The 22447-nt window shown below is 45.3% G+C and overlaps 1 protein-coding gene across 2 annotated transcripts in view; it reads left to right on the plus strand.

Moving 5' to 3' along the window:
• Positions 1-22447, plus strand: part of ABCC4 (ATP binding cassette subfamily C member 4 (PEL blood group)) — a 410039-nt gene that overhangs the window by 44200 nt on the left and 343392 nt on the right. For both annotated transcript variants that reach the window (XM_075336755.1, XM_075336756.1), the window contains 3 exons: positions 11508-11618; positions 16649-16769; positions 20626-20847. In XM_075336755.1, the coding sequence (XP_075192870.1) occupies positions 11508-11618; positions 16649-16769; positions 20626-20847 (454 nt within the window). The remainder of the gene's footprint in view (positions 1-11507; positions 11619-16648; positions 16770-20625; positions 20848-22447) is intronic.

Here is a 22447-nt window from a genome sequence, read left to right on the forward strand (position 1 = left end):
AACGTCTTTCTTGGAGCCTTTCATTGGGGGACACAGCTCCCACCCTTGTGGTTTTGGTTGTCCTTCTCCTACTGCTTTTACACCAAACTGAGCTAGTTTCCTGCCTAGCTAGGGTATATGCTGTGGGAGGAGGAGCTAACACTTTTTCAATCTAGTGTCACGCCTCCCCTGGAGACACCATAATACCCACTGTCTGTGTCCCCCAATGAAAGGCTCCAAGAAAGACATTTTACGGTGAGTACACAAAAATGTCATTTTTTGGAGAGTTGCAGTTTTGTGGTGACAACAAAACTGCAGCATATCAATTCTTTGTGCGTTTTTGGCCAGTGTTATTAGTAGTGATGGGTGGACTCACAGATACCTTGGATTGGCGGGTGTAACCAGGTTTGTTTTTGTGCCAATTCCTGTCCAGAATTGACACTGGGTATCTGGCTGGATGTCAGTCCCCATTTAAGTTTAAGGGGACCAGAAACCAGTGCTTAAAAATGGTGGTAGAAGGGATAGGGGGATTGGAGCAAGCGGGTTATACTTACCGTGTCTCCGGCACTGCTGTAATTGCTTCCTCGGCCTCTCATTCTACTTCTGGGGACGCTTATTAGCCTCATGCATATTCACTGCTTCACCAGCCCAGGCGTCTGATTGGTTGCAGTCAGACAGCGCCCCCAATCTGAGTGGCAGCGTGTCTGACTGCTTCCAATTACAGACCCTATCTGCGGGTCTATCGTGGTATAACAAATGAAAAAACTGGTGTAGGGTCCCCCCGTATTATAATACCCAGCACAGATAAAGCCTAGGGCTACAGGCTGCATCCCTCAGCTGTGTGCTTATCTTTGCTGTGTATCAAAATAAGAGGAACCACATGTGGCTTATTTATTTTTTTAAATTAACTAAATAAAAAAATTTAAAAAACGGAGTGCGGTCCCCTCTCGGCCATTTTGATACCCTGCCAAGATAAAGCTGACAGCTGGGGCTGGTATTCTCAGGCTGAGGAGTCGCATAGTTATTGGGCTCCCCCAGCCTAAAAATAGCAGCCCGCAGCCATCCAGAATTGCTACATCCATTACCAGTAGATGCGACAATCCCAGCAATTTACCCGGCTCTTGCCCTGGTGCTGTGGCAGGGTAATAAGGGGTTAATAACAGTCCACAGCTGCCACTAAGGCCTAGATTAGTAATGGGGAATGCCTATGAGTATTACTATTAGTAATCTGTAAGTGAAAAATAAACACAAACTCCGAAAAAAAACTTTATTTGCAATAAAAGACAAAAGAGCACCCCCTTTCACCCCTTTACCAACCACAAAAATGGCCATGAAGGTATGACATAATTCACATGAGGTGCCATGATGATCCCAGCTCTGCAACATCTCAAGTCGCAGTGAGCGGCCACAGAACATGACCACACGCTGTAACTTCAGATAGAGAATGAACCGCAGCGATGAGTGGTGATGTCACGCAGGTTAGTTGGGGTCACAGCTGGAGGTTTAACTTGACCTCAGGTGACTTCAAATTACCTGCAGCCACAGATGGAGGACCGTGGGAACATCCAGCTGTAACAGCAACTAAACTGAATGACGTCACTACTCATCGCTGCAGCTTATTCTCTGCCTAGAGTTAAAGCATGCGGTCATTTTCTATGGCCGCTCGCTGTGAGTTCAGATGTAGCAGAGCCGGGATCGTCATGGGACCTCCTATGGATTATGTTGGACCTTCAGGGGTATTTTTGGGGTCAATAAAGGGTGTGAAAACGGGTGGGTTTTTTGTATTATATGTCAAATAATCCATGTTTGTGTTTATTTCTTTTCAGTTACAGATTAGTAAAAAGGAGGTCTCTTAGACTCTCTCCCTTCCTAATCTAGGGCTTGGTGGCAGCTGTGAGCTGTCATTAATTCCTTATTACCCCGATTGCCACTGCACCAGGGCATTCGGGAAGAGTTGGGTAAAGTTCCAGGATTGTCGCATCTAATGGATGCGGCAATCCTGGGTGGCTGGAGGCTGCTATTTTTAGGCTGAGGGGGACCGATAACCATGGGACTTCCCAACCTGAAAATACCAGCCCCCAGCTGTGTAGGGCTTTATCTTGGCTAAGTGGAAAAATTCAAGGGGACCGCACGCCGTTTTTTTTAATTATTTATTTAAATATTTTTTTTAAAAAAAACCCTGCATGCAGTTCCTCTTATTCTAATATACAGCCAAGATTAACGCATGGCTGGTGGCTGCAGCCTGTAGCCATATGCTTTATCTGTGCTGGGCATCTTAATATGGGGGGACTCTATGCAAATTTTTTTAAATTTATTTTTACAGTCTGATATAGACGCACATTGCTTCTGTGACTGCAAGCAGTCAGACATGCTGCCACTCAGGGTGGGAGTGATGTCCGGCTGCAACCAATGACAGACTCCGGTGAGCGAGGCAAGCAGTGAATATGCATGAGGCTAATGAGCAGACCTGGAAGTAGAATGAGAGGTTGCGGGAGCAGTTACAGCTGTGCGGGAGACTCAGTAAGTATAACGCGCTGGCTCCTATCCCCCTATCCCTTCTACCACCATTTTTAAGCACCGGATTCTGGTCCCCATAGAGTTATATGGGGATCGGTGTCCAGCCAGATACCCGGGATCAATTCCAGGCCAGAACTAGGGTATTTTTTTTTTAAACCCGGTTAGACCCATAGACCCCAGGTATCTGTGAGTGCACCCATCACTATTTACCAAAGAAAACCACATAGGACAAAAACACAAACATTGACAATGAGGTGCCAATCAGAGGAGGCTTGTGCTGAACAACATGGCACAAGCCAGTTAAGGTACCGTCACACTAAGCAACTTACCAGCGATCCCAACAACGATAGGGATCGCTGGTAAGTTGCTAGGAGGTTGCTGGTGAGATGTCACACTGCGACGCTCCAGCGATCCCACCAGCAACCTGACCTGGCAGGGATCGCTGGAGCGTCGCTACACAAGTTGCTGGTGAGCTCACCAGCAACCAGTGACAAGCCCCCAGCGCCGCTTGGAAGATGCTGCGCTTGGTAACTAAGGTAAATATCGGGTAACCAACCCGATATTTACCTTGGTTACCACCGCACGGAGCTACATGTGCAGAGAGCAGGGAGCAGCGCACACTGAGCGCTGGCGCCCTGCTCTCCTAGTTACAGCACACATCGGGTTAATTACCCGATGTGTACTGCAGCTAAATGTGCAGAGAGCAGGGAGCAGCGCACAATGCTTAGCGCTGGCTCCTTGCTCTCCTAGTTACAGCACACATCGGGTTAATTAACCCGATGTGTGCTGCAGCTAAATGTGCACAGAGCAGGGAGCAGCGCACAATGCTTAGCGCTGGCTCCTTGCTCTCCTAGTTACAGCACACATCGGGTTAATTAACCCGATGTGTGCTGCAGCTAAATGTGCACAGAGCAGGGAGCACCGCACAATGCTTAGCGCTGGCTCCTTGCTCTCCTAGTTACAGCACACATCGGGTTAATTAACCCGATGTGTGCTGCAGCTACATGTGCACAGAGCAGGAGCCGGCACTGACAGTGAGAGCGGAGGAGGCTGATAACAAAGGTAAATATCGGGTAACCAAGGACAGGGCTTCTTGGTTACCCGATGTTTACATTGGTTACCAGCCTCCGCAGAAGCCGGCTCTTGCTGCCTGCACATTTAGTTGTTGCTGTCTCGCTGTCACACACAGCGATCTGTGCTTCACAGCGGGACAGCAACAACTAAAAAATGGCCCAGGACATTCAGCAACAACTAACGACCTCACAGCAGGGGCCAGGTTGTTGCTGGATGTCACACACAGCAACATCGCTAGCAACGTCACAAAAGTTGTTCGTTAGCAGCGATGTTGCTAGCGATGTTGCTTAAGGCCCCGTCACACTAAGCAACATCGCTAGCAACATCGCTAGCAACATCGCTGCTAACGAACAACTTTTGTGACGTTGCTAGCAATGTTGCTGTGTGTGACATCCAGCAACAACCTGGCCCCTGCTGTGAGGTCGTTGGTTGTTGATAAATGTCCTGGGCCATTTTTTAGTTGTTGCTCTCCCGCTGTGAAGCACAGATCGCTGTGTGTGACAGCGAGACAGCAACAACTAAATGTGCAGGCAGCAGGAGCCGGCTTCTGCGGAGGCTGGTAACCAATGTAAACATCGGGTAACCAAGAAGCCCTGTCCTTGGTTACCCGATATTTACCTTTGTTACCAGCCTCCGCCGCTCTCACTGTCAGTGCCGGCTCCTGCTCTGTGCACATGTAGCTGCAGGACACATCGGGTTAATTAACCTGATGTGTGCTGTAGCTAGGAGAGCAGGGAGCCAGCGCTAAGCAGTGTGCGCGGCTCCCTGCTCTGTGCACATTTAGCTGCAGCACACATCGGGTAATTAACCCAATGTGTGCTGTAACTAGGAGAGCAGGGAGCCAGCGCTAAGCGGTGTGCGCTGCTCCCTGCTCTGTGCACATGTAGCTGCAGCACACATCGGGTAATTAACCCGATGTGTGCTGTAACTAGGAGAGCAGGGAGCCAGCGCTCAGTGTGCGCTGCTCCCTGTTCTCTGCACGTGTAGCTCCGTGCACTGGTAACCAAGGTAAATATCGGGTTGGTTACCCGATATTTACCTTAGTTACCAAGCGCAGCATCTTCCACGCGGCGCTGGGGGCTGGTCACTGGTTGCTGGTGAGCTCACCAGCAACTCGTGTAGCGACGCTCCAGCGATCCCTGCCAGGTCAGGTTGCTGGTGGGATCGCTGGAGCGTCGCAGTGTGACATCTCACCAGCAACCTCCTAGCAACTTACCAGCGATCCCTATCGTTGTTGGGATCGCTGGTAAGTTGCTTAGTGTGACTGGACCTTTAGTGTGACGGGGCCTTTAGTTACAGCAATGATAATCAAGTGATTAAGCCTTTAGTTTAAGTAAACAACAGCAGGGAGCCTTATAAGAGAAGCATAACTGATTCTTGTTTTATAACCCCTACAGCATCCTGTCCTCAGCTTACATAGCAAAAACCTCCTGACAGATTCCCTTTAAGTCTCTCATCCAGACACAGCTGTTACTGCTCTCCTCCATCTTTCCTTCCCTTAATTTTTTCCTCCTCCCCTCTTCATATACTTTTATGGACAGCATGTAACCTTTTCTTATCTTTGCTTTATCTTTGCTTGTACTGGTGTTAGGGCCAGATGGATGGGCAGACCCGGGAGGTGGATCCACTGGGCCGAACTCCCCGATGAGGGAAAGGAGTCCGGTAGCCGGAGCACTTTAGGTAGCAGGACAGTCCGTGCACTGGAACACAATGGAGAAGTCCCTGGGACCACGAGGTCACTGATGGTGGTCCGGGTGACGGAGCTCAGGTTCGGAAGCCGTGATGATGTCTGGCGGGGTCCAGAACCGTTGGAGCGAGATGACGGGTCACCGCAGGGAACCGAGATGGTACGGACTGTCAGGATGGCAGATGGGCAGCGTTCGGGGTTCGAGATACAGCAGGACCGGATGGCGATGCAGGATCGGCTCTAGAAGACAGAGAGGTAAGTATCTCACAGAACACAAGGAGACCTGACTCCTAGCTTGGGAAAACACGAAGAACAGGCCCCGCTCCCTTGGACATTAACCCCCTTTATACCCTGTACCTGTATGCATCATTTCCTGTCAGTGGACACTGGCCCTTTAAGAAAGGGTCAGTGACCGCGCGCGCGCCCTAATGCGCATGCGCGCGGCCCGGGTGCCAGAAGCCAGGGCAGGAAGCTGAGAGGAGGACGCAGCAGAGCCGGCCAGGGACTGGGAAGCCGACGGGCGCCGGGAGCGGGAACCCGGAGGCTTGGGAAGCGTGGGCACTGGAGGCTGAGGAGCGGGGAGCGGAGCAGAGGACCCGGGGAGCGGAGCAGAGGACCCGGGGAGCGTGACAACTGGAAAGTTGTTTTATGATCAGACCTATTCTTTCAGCAGTTCTGCTTTGTCACCGTGACATCACTTTCAAATAACCATAGCTACACATATACAAGCGCCAACACCACCAATAAAGAGAATCCGTCAGTAAAATTACCCCCCTCCACCCCCACCAAATTGATTATATGGGCTTCCAAGTCTTAGACACCTATATCCATTGACACCTTTTATATCTGCCACATGTTGCTGCATTCCCAAAAATTCAAAATCATATGCTATGCTAAAGAGACTGGATCTGGGCAGGGAAACAACCTCTGGAGGCCCAGGCTTGGGACGTGCTCTGTCATGCCCAGAGCACTTACTGCATATTAATTGAAAGGCTGATTTCTCAGCAGTGCAGCAACAGATAATAGGTCTAAAGGTGTTAATGGATTTACATTTCAAAAACATGCATGCCCTTGTATGTGGTTTGGGGGGGAGGGGTTAACTTACTGACAGATTAACTTGATAAGCTTTTTAGGAAGTGCACATACATATGAATGATAATTTAGGGAACACCAGATCACTGGCATAAAGTGTTGTTATGGGGTCATAGTGATAAAGAGGTTTTAGATTTTGGGAACCTGTTGCTTGGTATCCATTATAGCAGATATTTCAGCTGGTAGAAAGTGAAATGAATTGTGATGTGACAGTGAATAATGATCCGGTGTTTGCACTGTGCTGTGCTCGCTCATGTCTTCGTTTTCCTACAACATGTCATCCATTGTGTCACAGATACGGTTGCATTCATGAATGACCCAGCTGCTCTTTTCATGTGATTGTCTTCTGGACCTCGGAGTTTCTTAATGTCTAGAAATCATGTTGCAGCTGCTGTTATGTAAGCTGCATTATCTATATACTGTATATACCGAGTGTGCTGTGTATAAGCACGGCCTCAGGGAATGAAGCTATTCTCAGCATTTTTCATGGTTTGTATTTACCATCTGTAATATGTTTTTCTTGCAGTTTGACATATTTTGGATTGTGACGCTTTACTACCATTGCTGTAACTGCTTCTCCTAATTAGAAGGGTAAATATTAGTTTTGAGGTTTGGTGGTAGAGTAAAGCGTCAGGAGCAGAACTGTATGAAGCGCTTTATTCCTGTCTGAGTGTAGGGTTTTTTGGCAAACAGTATGTTTAGTATGTTGTCAATTATCCAGTGTAAGGCTATGTGCGCACGTTGCGTAAATACATGCAGTTACGCTGCGCTAAAGCAGGGGCCGTGCGCACGTGGCGTTTTAGAGCGCAGCGCTTCGACTACTGCCGAAGCGCTGCGCAAAAAGAAGTGACATGTCACTTCTTCTGTGCGCTTTGCCGGCAGCCCCTGCTCTGTCTATGGGAGGAGCTGCAGGCAGAGCGCATGGAATCGGCTTTACTACGGACATTTCTGCAGCGATTTAAAGCGCACATGTGCTCTTCAGATCGCTGCAGAAATTTCTACAGTGAACTGTACGCAACGTGCGCACATAGCCTTACTCCACACAGATGCTGGCTTGAGGCTATGTGTCCACATTGCTTTTTACCAGCTTTTTTTGCTGCTTTTTCAACTGCAGCGTTTAATGCCAAAATGGATGTGTTTTGCTTTTCAAGCAAAGTCTATGGGAATTTGGGTTTCTTGTGCACACTATGCAGTTCAAAACTCAAATGGCAAAAACAATTGACATGTTGCTTCTTTGAAAAGCTGAGTTTTTGCCCAAATTTCTGCCACAAAAAGGCTGCAGTTTGAACTGCATAGTGCGCACAAGAAACCCAAATTCCCATAGACTTTGCTTGAAAAGCAGAACACATCCATTTTGGCATTAAACGCTGCAGTTGAAAAAGCACCAAAAAAGCAGGTAAAAAGCAACATGGACACATATAGCCTTACGGTACTTTATGCTAAATTTGTCTGTTGGGGTATGTGCACATGGACTAGTGCTTCTGCTCTGAAAACCGCCTGATCAATCACTTGAAAGACTTTTGTTAGACATTTCTATTGTAAAACGACTTGCTAGTCACATGATCGGTCTTTTTTTTTAGCAATTGTGTCCTGGTAAAAGATGGATAAGCCTAAGCAGAGACAAAATATGTGTTCTGGATCCCATTTACGTCATTACACTGAATAGCTCCATCAGAGGCACATCTGAATCCTGTTTAGATGTACATTCCTCATGGAGTTATGGACTTGGCCTATTCTACAATGCAGACATGGGGAAACTGTGGCCCTCTATGCTTATATTATTTTGAATGGTAGGCTGTGTCGTGACATAATACTGTGTAAGCGGGTGTGTGAGGGCATCTTTCTGCATGGGGGGCTGTGTGAGGACATAATACTGTGTAATGGGCTGTGTGGGGACATAATACTGTGTAATGGGCTGTGTGGGGACGTAATACTGTGTAATGGGCTGTGTGAGGACATAATACTGTGTAACAGGCTGTTTAGTGATATCATTCTGCATGGGAGAATGTGTGGGGACATAATACTGTGTAATGGGCTGTGTGGGGACATAATACTGTGTAACAGGCTGTTTAGTGATATCATTCTGCACTGGGAGCTATGTGAGGACATAATACTGTGTAATGGGCTGTGTGAGGGTATCATTCTGCACTGGGAGCTATGTGAGGACATAAAACTGTGTAAAGGGCTGTGTGGGGACATAATACTGTGTAATGGGCTGTGTGGGGACATAATACTGTGTAATAGGCTGTTTAGTGATATCATTCTGCACTGGGAGCTATGTGAGGACATAATATTGTGTAATGGGCTGTTTGGGGACATAATACTGTGTAATGGGCTGTGTGAGAGTATCATTCTGCATGGGAGGATGTGTGGGGACATAATACTGTGTAATGGGCTGTGTGGGGACATAATACTGTGTAATGGGCTGTGTGGGGACGTAATACTGTGTAATGGGCTGTGTGAGGACATAATACTGTGTAACAGGCTGTTTAGTGATATCATTCTGCATGGGAGAATGTGTGGGGACATAATACTGTGTAATGGGCTGTGTGGGGACATAATACTGTGTAATAGAGTTTTCAACTCAAAAATATTTCCAGAATCCGCCCTTTCCTCAATCCCCAATCTACAAAAATGCTAGTGCATGCCCTCATAATCTCCCGCATCGACTACTGCAACATCCTCCTCTGTGGTCTCCCTGCTAACACACTCGCCCCTCTCCAGTCCATCCTTAATTCTGCTGCCCGAATGATCCACCTCTCTCCTCAATACCACCCCGCTTCTCCTCTCTGCAAGTCCCTCCATTGGCTCCCAATCTTCTATCGTATCCAATTCAAACTACTAACCCTGACCTACAAAGCTATCCATAATCTGTCTCCTCCGTATATCTCTGAACTAATCTCTCGCTACACTCCAAAACGTAACCTCCGGTCCTCCCAAGATCTCCTTCTCTCCTCCTCTCTCATTCGCTCCTCTTGCAACCGACTCCAAGACTTCTCCCGGGCATCCCCAGTCTCCTGGAACTCACTGCCTCAACACGTCAGACTATCTACTACACTTGCAAACTTCAAACGGACCCTGAAAACTCATCTGTTCAGAAATGCCTATAATATACAATGACCTCACTGCCCCACCACCGTGCGGAGCTGCCGCCCCACCACCGTGCGGAGCTGCCGCCCCACCACCGTGCGGAGCTGCCGCCCCACCACCGTGCGGAGCTGCCGCCCCACCACCGTGCGGAGCTGCCGCCCCACCACCGTGCGGAGCTGCCGCCCCACCACCGTGCGGAGCTGCCGCCCACCACCGTGCGGAGCTGCCGCCCCACCACCGTGCGGAGCTGCCGCCCCACCACCGTGCGGAGCTGCCGCCCCACCACCGTGCGGAGCTGCCGCCCCACCACCGTGCGGAGCTGCCGCCCAACCTACACCCCACCTACTGTCTCCTCCCCAAAATCCTTTAGGATGTAAGCCCGCAAGGGCAGGGCCCTCTTCCCTCTGTGATAGTCTGTCTATTGTAACGTGTATATGTATTCTGTATGTAACCCCCTCATGTACAGCACCATGGAATCAATGGTGCTCTATAAATAAACAATAATAATAATAATAAAATAATAGGCTGTTAAGTGATATCATTCTGCATGGGAGGATGTGTGAGGACATTATACTGTGTAATGGGCTGTGCGGGACATAATACTGTGTAATGGGCTGTGTGGGGACATAATACTGTGTAATGGGCTGTGTGGGGACATAATACTGTGTAATGGGCTGTGTGAGGGTATCATTCTGCATGGGAGGATGTGTGGGGACATAATACTGTGTAATGGGCTGTGTGGGGACATAATACTATATAATGGGCTGTGTGAGGCCACAATACTGTGTGATGGGCTGTGTGGGGTTATCATTCTTCATCGTAGGCTGTGTGGGGACATAATACTGTGTAATTAGGCTGTGTGGAGATGTCATGTTGTGTAGGGAATTTTGTGGGGACATCAATCTTTGTTTGGCAAATGTGGGGGCATCATATGAAGAAGAAAAAAAAAATCTGGCACTCCCGTTTATGCTCAAAATAAGGAATATTTATTTGTTTGTAGAAAAATATAACACTTCGGTCCTATAATTGGACCTTCTTCAGTCCTAAATTGAATAGCTGTGACAAAGGTATGCAGTGTGTGTATGATATGAACCAGGTATAAGATGGAGCTTAATGCTATTTGGAGGACCTTGATGATGGGACACAGCAAGGGTAAGGATAGTATTATGCTGGGAGGTATTTATCAAGGTACAGGGGCTCAATAATAGGTGCGTATGATTTCTAAACTTTATAAAAAGCAGTAAATTATATGGCTTTGATTAGCTGCTAGATGTTGTACATGTTAAAGTGAGCCCTTATCATACCACGTATGAACGGTAGCATCTAGTCAGCGGACTTAATTTTTATAATTTAACATTGAGCAGCATGAAGTGCAGCCGGTTGGTTCGGCCCTCCACAACGGTCACAAGCTCTCATGTGGCCCCTTCGAAAATGTAATTGTCCGCACCTGTTATAAAGCAACAATGGCAACTTTATAATGGATTTTCAAATACCTGATTTTTCACACTGATTATGACACTTTTTGCGCCAAAATCATTGTAAAACCTGCCTTCAAGTGTTGTTAGTTGGAATGTGTATTATGGAAAGTAAACCAAGTACAGTAGTTATGTGCAGAAAATCCTAATTTAATAGAAGTAATCTGCATTTTCTCTTTCTAACCAGCGACATATTTTACATTTTAGCAATTCAGCAGTGTACATATGATGTTGGGCTGATTTTGGAACGAATTCTGCATAGAAGTGGAAGCTCTTCTCTATTTACTTTACTGAGTTTTGTAGTTATTACAACGCGCTGTGATGTCATTGTTTGTGTATCACTCATGTGAGTACGTGGCTGAGGTCAAATCGGGGTTTTCCAGTGAGTTTATCAAAATTGTGGCAGGGGACTGTGATTTTGTGTCTGATTTATGTTCGCTTGACATTACCGCGTTGTCGGTACTGTGCAAAGTTCTATACATATGTTTATTATAGCACCATTTATTCCATGGCGCTTTACATTTATAAACTGTATGTACTCATATGTTTCTATACATACATGATTTATTTGTTTTCTTAATCTTTATTTCCAGCTGGCTCAATTCTCTATTTCTTATTGGTCACAAAAAAAAGCTTGAAGAAGATGATATGTACAAAGTGCTCCCAGAGGACACCTCGGAGAGACTCGGGGAGGAACTGCAGTGGTAAGGGGTCTTAGTTTTTCTTGTTGTGGAGTCGACTGTTGCAGAATTATGCTAGGAATTTCTCTGAATGCAAACCAACTGGGGTTAAAGGGAATCTCTCAGCAGGTTTTTGCTACTTCATCTATGAGCAGCATGATGTTGGCAAAGAGATCCTGAGTTCAACGATGTATGACATAGATTAGTGGGTGCAGCTGTTCTGACAGTGAAAGATTTTAGATTTTGTATGTAGCAAAGCTCTGGGAGCTACTGCGGGCACACCAGTGAACACCAGGCTTTCAGTGCACATTTCCATAGACAGAAGCTGCTAATCAAAGAAAGAGGCGGAGTTGGATCAGAGCTTAGTGGGTCACTGCTGAGACCCACTAATGATAAAGATAAGAGGCTTAAACTAACATTGCAGGTAAACAAAAATAGACTGTCAGATAAGACACACAGGGCTGAATGTTCTGTGTTAAGTCTTGCAGCATGCTGTCTTCATATTACATTGCAGAAACCTGCTGACAGCGTGCCTTAAATCTATAGACCCCTTTACACACTGCAACATCGCTAGCGATATCGCTGTAACGTCACCTGTTTTGTGACATAATAGCGACCTCCCCAGCGACATTGTAGTGTGTGACACGCATCAGCGACCTGGCCCCCGCTGTGAGGTCGCTGATCGCTACAAATCGTTCAGGAACATTTTTTGGTCCTTTGTTTCCCACTGCGCAGCATGCATCGGTGTGTTTGACACCACAACGACATCGTTAGCGACTTAGAACCTAGCCCGTTGGTGTGCTATAGCGATCCATTTCCCGCCCCCTTACCTCCGATTGGTGGTTGCTGTTGCGTTCTGATTGGGCGGCTTTCACTGAAAAGAAGGCAACTTTAGCGCTTCCATCCTTTGTTTCAAAGCTACCTTGTTCCTGAGCGTGCTGGTGTGCGGATCATTAGAGAGTTCTCCAGTCCTCAATACTATAAAGCCTATACAGTAAGCATCATTTGATTGAAGCTGTATTGATGCTGAATAGATAAACCAGTGTGGAGTCGCCGCACAGAGAACTCTACAAAGATCCGCTAAGCAACAGAAGCTCAGGGACAAAGGATATATAAGCGCGACTTTTGCCAATCTTTACAAGCTCGGGGTCGCCAATAAGAACGCACTAGCGATCACCAATCGGAGCTGAGGGGGGCGTGTAAAAAGGACACCTAGGTGGCTTCAGTGCCAAACACCACACCCCTAACATAGGTGTGAGTCGTCAAATAGCTGCTGTGTGAAACGTCCCCAACGACCAGCGAGGTCGTTCTGCAGGTCCGTATCGCTGCTGCGTCGTTGGCCAGATCTGGCTGTTTGACAGCTCACCAGCGACTATTAGAGACTTTCCAGCGATCCTGGCAAGGTCGGCATCGCTGGTGGGATGGCTAGAAAGTCTCAGTGTGTAAAGGGGCCTCATGGCACATAAATCTGCCGCACAATTTACAGGTATCAAAAGTAGATAACACCACAGATTTTTGTGTAAGTGAACTTTTTCTCTAGAATAAATGAAAAGTACAAGCCTGTCCATACCCATTAGATGGCGTTTTCCATAGCAACTGTGGCATCTAAGCAGTTAGACAGAGGGACAGAGCTCCTTCTGTCACACCATTTTATTTTTAATAGCAGTCAATGGAAGAGAGAGTCAGATATCTAGGTATTCAGTTGCACAAGCCATCCATAAGTTTTGTGGGATCTCTTCAAGAGAGCCTGCTAAACCTAAAACCCAAATTCTGTGACACATTAACCTAACCTCACTGTAGCTTGTCCTGAAGAAGTCTTCACCGGTCTCTGACTCCATCTGTCAGCTAGCACAGGAATGAACCCTTTCGGTTCCATTTTTGATTACCCTAACATCCACCTAGGGCTAGGTTCGCACACTGCGTCTTTTTGACGCTGCGTTTTTGTGCATTTTTGGCCGCTAAAAACGCACAAAAATGCACCTGCGTCGAAAAAACGCATCAAAAAACGCATGCGTTTTTGCCGCGATTTGGTGCGTTTTTGGCTGCGTTTTGCTGCGTTTTTGATCTCTGCGTTTTGCTGCGTTTTTCAAATGCATTGCATGGGTGGAAAACGCAGAAAAACGCAGGAAAGAACTGACATGTCCATTTTTTTTTTTTAACTCAAAAACGCAGGTAAAAAAAACAGATGTGTGCGGACAGCAAAAATGAAAACTCATAGACTTTGCTGGGGAAGCAAAGTCCTGCAGTTTTGAGGCCAAAAACGCACCCGAAAGACGCGCAAAAACGCCGCGAAAAACGCACTGTGCGCACATAGCCTAGGAGAGAGACTTGTAAATGAAGTGGAATACTTAATGAATTGAGCAGTTCATATCAGCGTAATCTTCAGATAATTCTGCTGTGTTTATTGAGGTGGCCGCTACTGTGTGCTTTATGAGGCTCTTATATGTTCATATGTAGATTGGCATGTATAATGTCTGGTGACTACTTGTAGGAAATGATGACTTCCAATCTCACAGCATATTCTGTGGAGGAAATGAGTCGGCTGCCCGGCCTGCCTTATACCAGGCGTGCACCCTTATCATACTTATGGAGACGTTATCTCAATATATTTCCATAGCGAGGTTGCTATAATAACGCCATGTTTCCTTTATCAGGAAACTTGTGAAAGGCTAATTACTAGGCACTCCAGAGTCAGGGACCTTGTATATTATGAAGTGGAAATGCTGAACGGGTTTGATTGCTGTTTTAACCTTGTGTGCAGTCTGCTGCCGGTAAATGGATGTCTTCTTTACCTGTCAATCCATTGTCTGCGCTGCGGCAGGAATTTGCTCCAGTGATCATTAAATTACTTCTGTGCAAGTAATCAGTTTTATATCATCCCTGTATGTTTAGTACCCAGTGCTCAGTTTAGCTTCTTACATGGGTGGAATAGCACATACAGATAAGCTAGCTGTGTTTTTGGAATATTTGGGTATATGCCTAGGTCAATATGTGTGTACTGGTTACCTGATAATTTGGTCACTGTGCTCAGAACTGTCACTAGCAATATAGCATATGGGTATTCTGATCTATGATCTCGCTTGACTGTGACTGTTCCCAGTATCTAGTTTCACTGCTGTGTGCTAGCTTGTCCTTCCATGACCTCCGGTGAGTTTGGATTTGTCACCATGTGCAAATCCAGCAAATCACATGTAACATGTTGGAGAAACTTGAACACCTCTTTTTTATTTTAGCTGAATTTATCTTTTAAGAAGGTGTTCTTTTAAAGAGAATCTTTCACTAGTCTGAGCATATTAAACTGGCCACATCATGGAATAGTGGCTGCAGAAGTGAGTCAAACAGTTTTGTTTTTTTTTATTTCTCCTTTTCATTGCAGAAATATTAGCTTATAAAGTTTAGGCTATAAGTTATGTTTATATTTTAACTCTGCGTTACCAGAAATTCTTCTTTGGGGGCGTGTACTTCTTCCCCTGCATGAGGTTGACCAATCATAAGCAGGAGGCATCGTGCAGGGCAGAATAGAAAGCCACTCCTCACTGATCTCTGCTGCTGCTGTGTATAGATAGAGCAGAGCTGAGTTATGTATTGGTACAAATATTTCCAGCTCTTGTCTCACTGCAGTCAGTGTGCGGGAGGGGTGAGAGTTGACAGCACTGTGAGATGAGATCTGGAAGTGTTTTAGGGACACTTAACTCTGCAGCTACTGTGTAGAGATAAAGCTGAGTTATATATCATTGCAAGCACTTCCAGATTTCATTAGTGCTGTCAGTTCTCACCCTCCCCTCACACTGACTGCTGTAAGATGAGCTCATGAAAGGGTTTGTAGTAATATGTTTACTAAGCCTTCAGCACTATTCAATGTTGTGACCAGTTTAACATTCTCAAACTGGTGAAAGCCCCCTTTAACTATTTTTTTTAGAGGGAACCTGTCACCAGGTTTTCCCCATATAAAGTATGGGCAGCATTTTCAGCCCTCTGTTACTGCACACTAGAATGCTGTCTATATGTCCTCAAGCTGCTTTGCAAGAAACAAAAAAATCTTTTTATTGTACTTACATATGATGTGGTCCGGTCTGATAGGCAACTCTGGTCTTGATCTGGCGCCTCCTCTGTTCTTACAATTGCCGTCACCTTCCCAGCTCCATGTGGATGACGCGTCCTACATCATCCACAGTGTCTTCCATTGCGCTCCTGCGCAGGCGCACTTCTCTGAAGAGAGCAGAGCAATATACTGAAGTGCGCATGTGCGGGGAAAGATTAAAGAGCACCAATGCATGCGAACTACAATACATTACTCTGCCCTTGGCAAGGCAGAGAGAAGTGCGCTTGGACATGAGTTCAATGGAGGACACTGCGGATGACGTAAGACGTGTCATCCACACCAAGCAGGGAAGGAGGACGGCAATCGCAAAAAGAGAGGAGGAACCGGGTCAAGACAAAACCCACAACTGTAATCAGTATCAAAGTATATACCGTTGTACAGTGTTGTCCATGTTCTCGCGCTTTAGCTTATTTCATCAGTGAACCAGAGAGACCCTTTAGAAAATAGTTTTATATAGGACCATGTTTATTGTTAAGCTAAAATCACACAAGATTTTTTTTTCTCTTATTATATTACTAAATTCATTTTTGAATCATATATCAATTTTTTTACCATACATTTCATCTATTTTTCTCATGGGAAAAAAAAAATATTTCATAGATTCTTTGTTCAACAACTTGGATAATGGACAGTGCTTGGATGATACGTAGATGACATCTGAATGTTGTCCTTTTTTTCACAGACCCAGAATGGGTGATTTCGATCATCCGCAAATAAGATCAGAGCAGGAAATCTCTCCTTTTGTTTTTTTTTTTTATGGACAATCCAATTAAAAATGGACAATACGCGTATGAGAAAAACTGCAGTGTGAATGAGCCCTTAGTAAGGTTATTCAGAATGAGAATTTAGGCCGACGTTCCTTCACTTCTGATAGTATCCTCTGGAACATTTACTGTTTATCCTGTATTATTATTATTATTTTTATTATTATTAGTTTTTTTTATTATTCCAGGTACTGGGACGCAGAATTGCAAAAAGCTCAAAAAGAAGGTCGTGTCCCTCGCCTAACAAAGGCCATCATACGCTGTCACTGGAAAGCCTACTCTTTACTGGGATTCTTTACTTTTATTGAGGTACATGAGCAGTGTCACGGCCCCGAGTATTGCACGTCTCTGCCAGCTGCCACTCTTATGTTGTATATGTTGTGAACGTTGCAGTAAGTTTCCATTTTCAGAAGATTTCAGGAAATCCGCTTATTTGGATGAGGTACAAGCATTTCATTTGGCAAGAATCAGTAAACACTTTTGGCCGCAGTCTTAAAGCAATGAACGTCTTGTTCTAACCTTGTTTTATGATAAGTATTTAATGAAAGTGAAGGTAGGATCACTTCACATGGATTTAGAGATCCTAACACACAAGGAATTATATGTTCACCTCCAAATTTCCCACCTCATCAGAAACAAAACTAAAGGCCGCTTTACACGCTGCGATAGCATGACCGATATCGCTAGCGTGCGTACCCACCCCCCATCGGTTGTGCGACACGGGCAAATCGCTGCCCGTGGCGCACAACGTCGTGCGGACCCGTTACACTACTTACCTGCCTAGCGACGTCGCTGTGACCGGCGAACCGCCTCCTTTCTAAGGGAGCTCTTCGTTCAGCATCACAACGACGTCACAGCAGCGTCAGTGAACCGCCGCCCAATAGAAGCGGAGGGGCGGAGATGAGCGCGACGTAACATCCCGCCCACCTGCTTCCTTTCGCATTGCCGGCGGCCGCAGGTAAGGTGAGGTTCCTCGTTCCTTTGGTGTCACACATAGCGATGTGTGCTGCCGCAGTAACAAGGAACTACATTGCTAGCTGCAGCAGCGATAACCGAGAATAGGGGGGAATGTCACCGATGAGCGATTTTGAACGTTTTTGCGACGATTCAAACTTGCTCATAGGTGTCACACGCAACAACATCGCTAAAGCGGCCGGATGTGCGTCACAAATTCCGTGACCCCAACGAGATCGCTTGAGCGATGTCGCAGCGTGTAAAGCGGCCTTTAGTTCCTTACTAGAAGGCGGAGCACTTACTGAGCTTTCTCCCTCTATGGCTCCATATTTCTTGGGTGCATTGGCGGGGTGGAAACAGGACACATACTGAGCTGCAGTACTATACACTTTCCTTGGCAATCGGGGGGAGTAAAATTTGGCAATTTTGTCAAAAGTGATATATCTGTCAAGTTAAAACTGTGTCAGAAATAATCATGGGATTGATAAAGGGCCAGTATGAAATTAGGATCAAACATTTAATTAATTCTTTTACTACCCTCTAAACTCCTATATGCTTTAGCAGCTGCTGCTTGGCATTCATTACTGCTTAGTATACTTGTAATTAGCTTCTCTTCTGTGTTTTCCCACTTATATGTCAGTCAGTATACCATTACTGCTGCCCAGTTGCATTCAATTCATAATTCGTTTTTTAATTTAGCGACTGCAAAAATGAAATTTAAATTGATGTGATGTTTGCTGCGGTTTGTAAGGTTCTTCTACTGAAGGCTGCTTAGCTGTGAATGTGATAATCATCGGAAGGAGGGAGGGGGGGGGACGACATTTCCAGCATCAATGTCTTTAAAAAACCTTTAGCTTTATTAAATCACATTAAAAAGTATATATATGGACAAAACCAATCTCTCCATATGTCCTACTGCGCCTTACGCGTTTCAGAGAAAAATTCCTTAATCATAGGTATTTGCCTATGATTAAAGAGTTTTTCTCTGAAATGCGTAAGGCGCAGTAGGGCATATGGAGAGATTGGTTTAGTCCATATACTGTATATACTTTTTAATGTGATTTAATAAACCTAAAGGTTTTTTAAAGACATCGATGCTGGATATGTTTCCCTCCCTCCGATGATTATAACAGCTGTAGACGCCAACCACAGATACCGCGCACCGACCCAAATGGACATCTAGACACAGAGACTGGTGAGCTGGAAAGTGTACTTTTTTTGTTATTTCTACTTAGCTGTCACTGTGCCTGTGAAATTATTCCTTCATTTTCTCCTTTGAAATCTTTCAAAAATAGAGACCGCTAAAGCACGCAGTGCGATATAATACCAAAAGAACTCATATACGCATTGTATTAAATATCTCCTCCCCACCGCTCCATTGACGCCCTTCCGGTACTCCTGAACTCAATAGTGTGTGGCACAAGAGAGGATAGTGATTGTCTACACTGGTCATATAAGTAGATAACTTGTCACCAATGCAGAAAAAAAAAAAGACTAGTGTCGAGTATCGGTGTAGTGGTTATTCTGGAGTAGTAGGAGATATAATGGATGAGTATTAGATCTTTTACATGATCTTGGAAAATCTCCTCTAAGGAATTCTTTGGAGAAACCAAGGTATCGCTGTCCCGTAGAATTGGTGATGAATTGGTGATGATGATCACTATTGGGACCTGTACTGATTTGCAGAACAGGGAATTTTTATGCGCACTTTTATCCCTGCTGCAAAAAAAAAAAAAAAAAAAGAGTGGCAGCTCTTTTGCATTTATGCCCTTTAGTTCTTCATTGGCCTCCCAGACAGAGCTGAATACTCACTGCTGTTCCATGCTAATATTTATATTTTTAATTTATTTTACTAACTTATATTAAGCTCACAGCGCTTTACAGAGGTGATCATCACTGTCCCCATTGGGGCTCACAATCTACATTCCCTATCAGTATGTCTTTGGAGTATGAGAAGAAATCGGAGAACCCGGAGGAAACTCACGCAAACATGGGGAGAACATACAAACTCCTTGCAGATGTTGTCCTTAGAGGGATTTGAACCCAGGACGCCAGCGTTGCAAGACTGTAGTAGTGGTAGAAATTACCTGCTCTGCGGTACATTGTAGGTCCCAATGCTCAGATGCCCATTAACTGGAGTTGACAGCTCCACACTTCTGTGTTGTGCTATATATTTACACTGCTTATTTAGGCTGCACACTTTGGCTGGCAGAGCCTGTAGACTCTGGTCATGTGACACTGATGACATCATCACGGGTCCTCCTGCACTTCTATCTTACTGCCTGTTTGATTGGTCAGCGTCATACAGGAGAAGAACACAGCCATCGAAAATTGTCTAATAACACCCACTTGGACTTAACAAAAATTAATTCATTAATTGCCAAATATCTAATTGCTAATATATGCTGTGGAGAGGCGAAATAATAAAAAAACGACTCTGCAACAAATGGTGACCAGTTCAATTTGAATTTACAGGTTTTGAGTGGAGTTAGGGGTACTTTGCACGTTGCAACATCACTACTACGATATCGTCGGGGTCAAATCGAAAGTGACGCACATCCAGCGCCGGTAATGACGTCGCAACGTGTAAAGCCTAGATGCACCGATAAACGATTGTAAAAGCGTTGTAAATCGGTGATCTGTGTAGCGCCAGTCATTTCCATAATTTCGCTGCAGCGACGGTACGATGTTGTTCCTCATTCCTGCGGCAGCACACATCGCTGTGTGTGAAGCCGCAGGAGCGAGGAACATCTCCTTACCTGCATCCCGCCTGCAATGAGGAAGGAAGGAGGTGGGCGGGATGTTTACGTCCCACTCATCTCCACCCCTCCGCTTCAATTGGCCGCCTGCCGTGTGACGTCGCTGTGACGCCGCACGACCCGCCCCCTTAGGAAAGAGGCGGGTCGCCAGCCAGAGCGACGTCGCAGGGCAGGTAAGTGCATGTGAAGCTGCCGTAGCGATAATGTTTGCTATGGCAGCTATCACAAGAGATCGTATCTGCGACGGGGGCGGGGACTATCGCGCTCGGCAACGCTACAATTGGCTACAATATTTTTCCAGTAAGTTCCTGCACATGATGGTAAATCGCTCACCTCGATGGGATTGGAGTGTACTAATAACCAAAGTGACCAAGTTTGATAGCTGCTATTTCTTCTTCCTGTCATTTGTGTAATTCATTCTTATGTCTCAGACGTTCTTTCCTTCCTTTTAGGAAGGTGTCAAAGTGATCCAACCTATTTTTCTTGGAAAAGTTATAAACTACTTTGAGACAGATGACCGTAGTGATGCCGCCTTGACTAGTGCCTACATAAACGCTGCTGCCTTGTCTGTCTGTACGCTGCTCTTTGCAGTCCTTCACCATATTTATTTTTATCACGTTCTTCTCGCTGGTATGAAGCTTCGGGTGGCAATGTGCCACATGATTTTTAAAAAGGTGAGCATTGTTAATGGATTATCCATTTCTGATTCGTAATTAATTAGAGGTCATAACTTAAAACTAGAGATTAAAGTTTATTACGGTTTATTATTATTATTATTATTATTATTATTATTATTATTATTATTATTATATAATATCAGTGGCTTTATTATAATTGTTTCCTTTCATTTTAATCAGTAGTTGTAGGCATTGCATCATCTGGATCACGGACGGCTCCCCTGACAGGAGTGTGTCAGCTGCATAGGAATACATGAGGCTTTCCCGCTCCTGTCAGGAGAGCCCGCTGTCGGTCCAAGCAATGTTATACGATGCGATCCTTTCGCGAGTCACACTCAATTGTGACTCCAGCCTTACTACTTTTAACATTCAGATAAATGCTATATCTGCAGGTTAATAGCATTATTGGACCTGACAGGTTCACTTTAAATCACCCCTTTTTTTCCAAATTCATTAATACAGAAAGTTAAAAAAAAAAGTAACATTTGGCATTATCCTGTCCATAAATGTCCAATCTATCAAAATATAAAATTATTTAAACTAAACCATAATTATCAAGAATAGAAAAAACCCACATGAATTGACATGGGTGATTGTGAAAAAGCCAATGCATGATGCCATCATGTACGGTAATTACTGGCTGTGATACCAATAATGAGAGACTGCTGCACATTTCATAGATTGAACGGGGTATGTGTACCTCAGGGGTACTTTGCACACTACGACATCGCAAGCCGATGCTTGCGATGCCGAGCGCGATAGTCCCCGCCCCCGTCGCAGCTGCAATATCTTGTGATTGCTGCCGTAGCGAACATTATCGCTACGGCAGCTTCACATGCACTCACCTGCCCTGCGACGTCGCACGGCAGGCGGCCAATAGAAGCTGAGGGGCGGAGATGAGCGGGACGTAAACATCCCGCCCACCTCCGTCCTTCCGCATAGCCGGCGTGAGACGCGGTGACGCAGGTAGATGTTCCTCGCTCCTGTGGCTTCTCACACAGCGATGTGTGCTGCCGCAGGAACGAGGAACAACATCGCACCGTCGCTGCAGCTACATTATAGAAATGTCGGGCACTACACCGATGATACAATTACGACGCTTTTGCGCTCGTTAATCGTATCATAAAGGATTTGCACACTACGATATTACTACGATACTACGCAGCTGCGATATCGTAGTGTGCAAAGTACCCCTAAGACCAGCATTTCATATGTTGATGGTCTTAGGCTATGTGCGCACTTTGTGTCGAGGTAGTTGCAGTTCTAAACGCATCCTCTGGCAGAAATTGTCTTTGACAAATTTGGTTTTGACCACAAAAACGCTATAAATACACTTGCGTTTTTACCGTGATTACCATGCTTTTTCATTGCTTAAAGTCAGATGCGTTTTGAATAAAAATACAATGCTAAATAAAGTTTAAACATTCAAACACTATGAAAAAAAGGAAAAAAATGATAACAAATATCATGATTAAAATCATACACAAAATAGCTGATTTTATTAAAACGATAACTGTGTGCTAATATTTATGTATAAAAAAACGTTAAATTATTGATTTTCTTAAATTTAATTGTCGGACTATAGGTGTGTGTGTGT

Source organism: Anomaloglossus baeobatrachus, chromosome 2, assembly GCF_048569485.1.
Source record: "Anomaloglossus baeobatrachus isolate aAnoBae1 chromosome 2, aAnoBae1.hap1, whole genome shotgun sequence".
Taxonomy (NCBI): Eukaryota; Metazoa; Chordata; class Amphibia; order Anura; family Aromobatidae; genus Anomaloglossus; species Anomaloglossus baeobatrachus.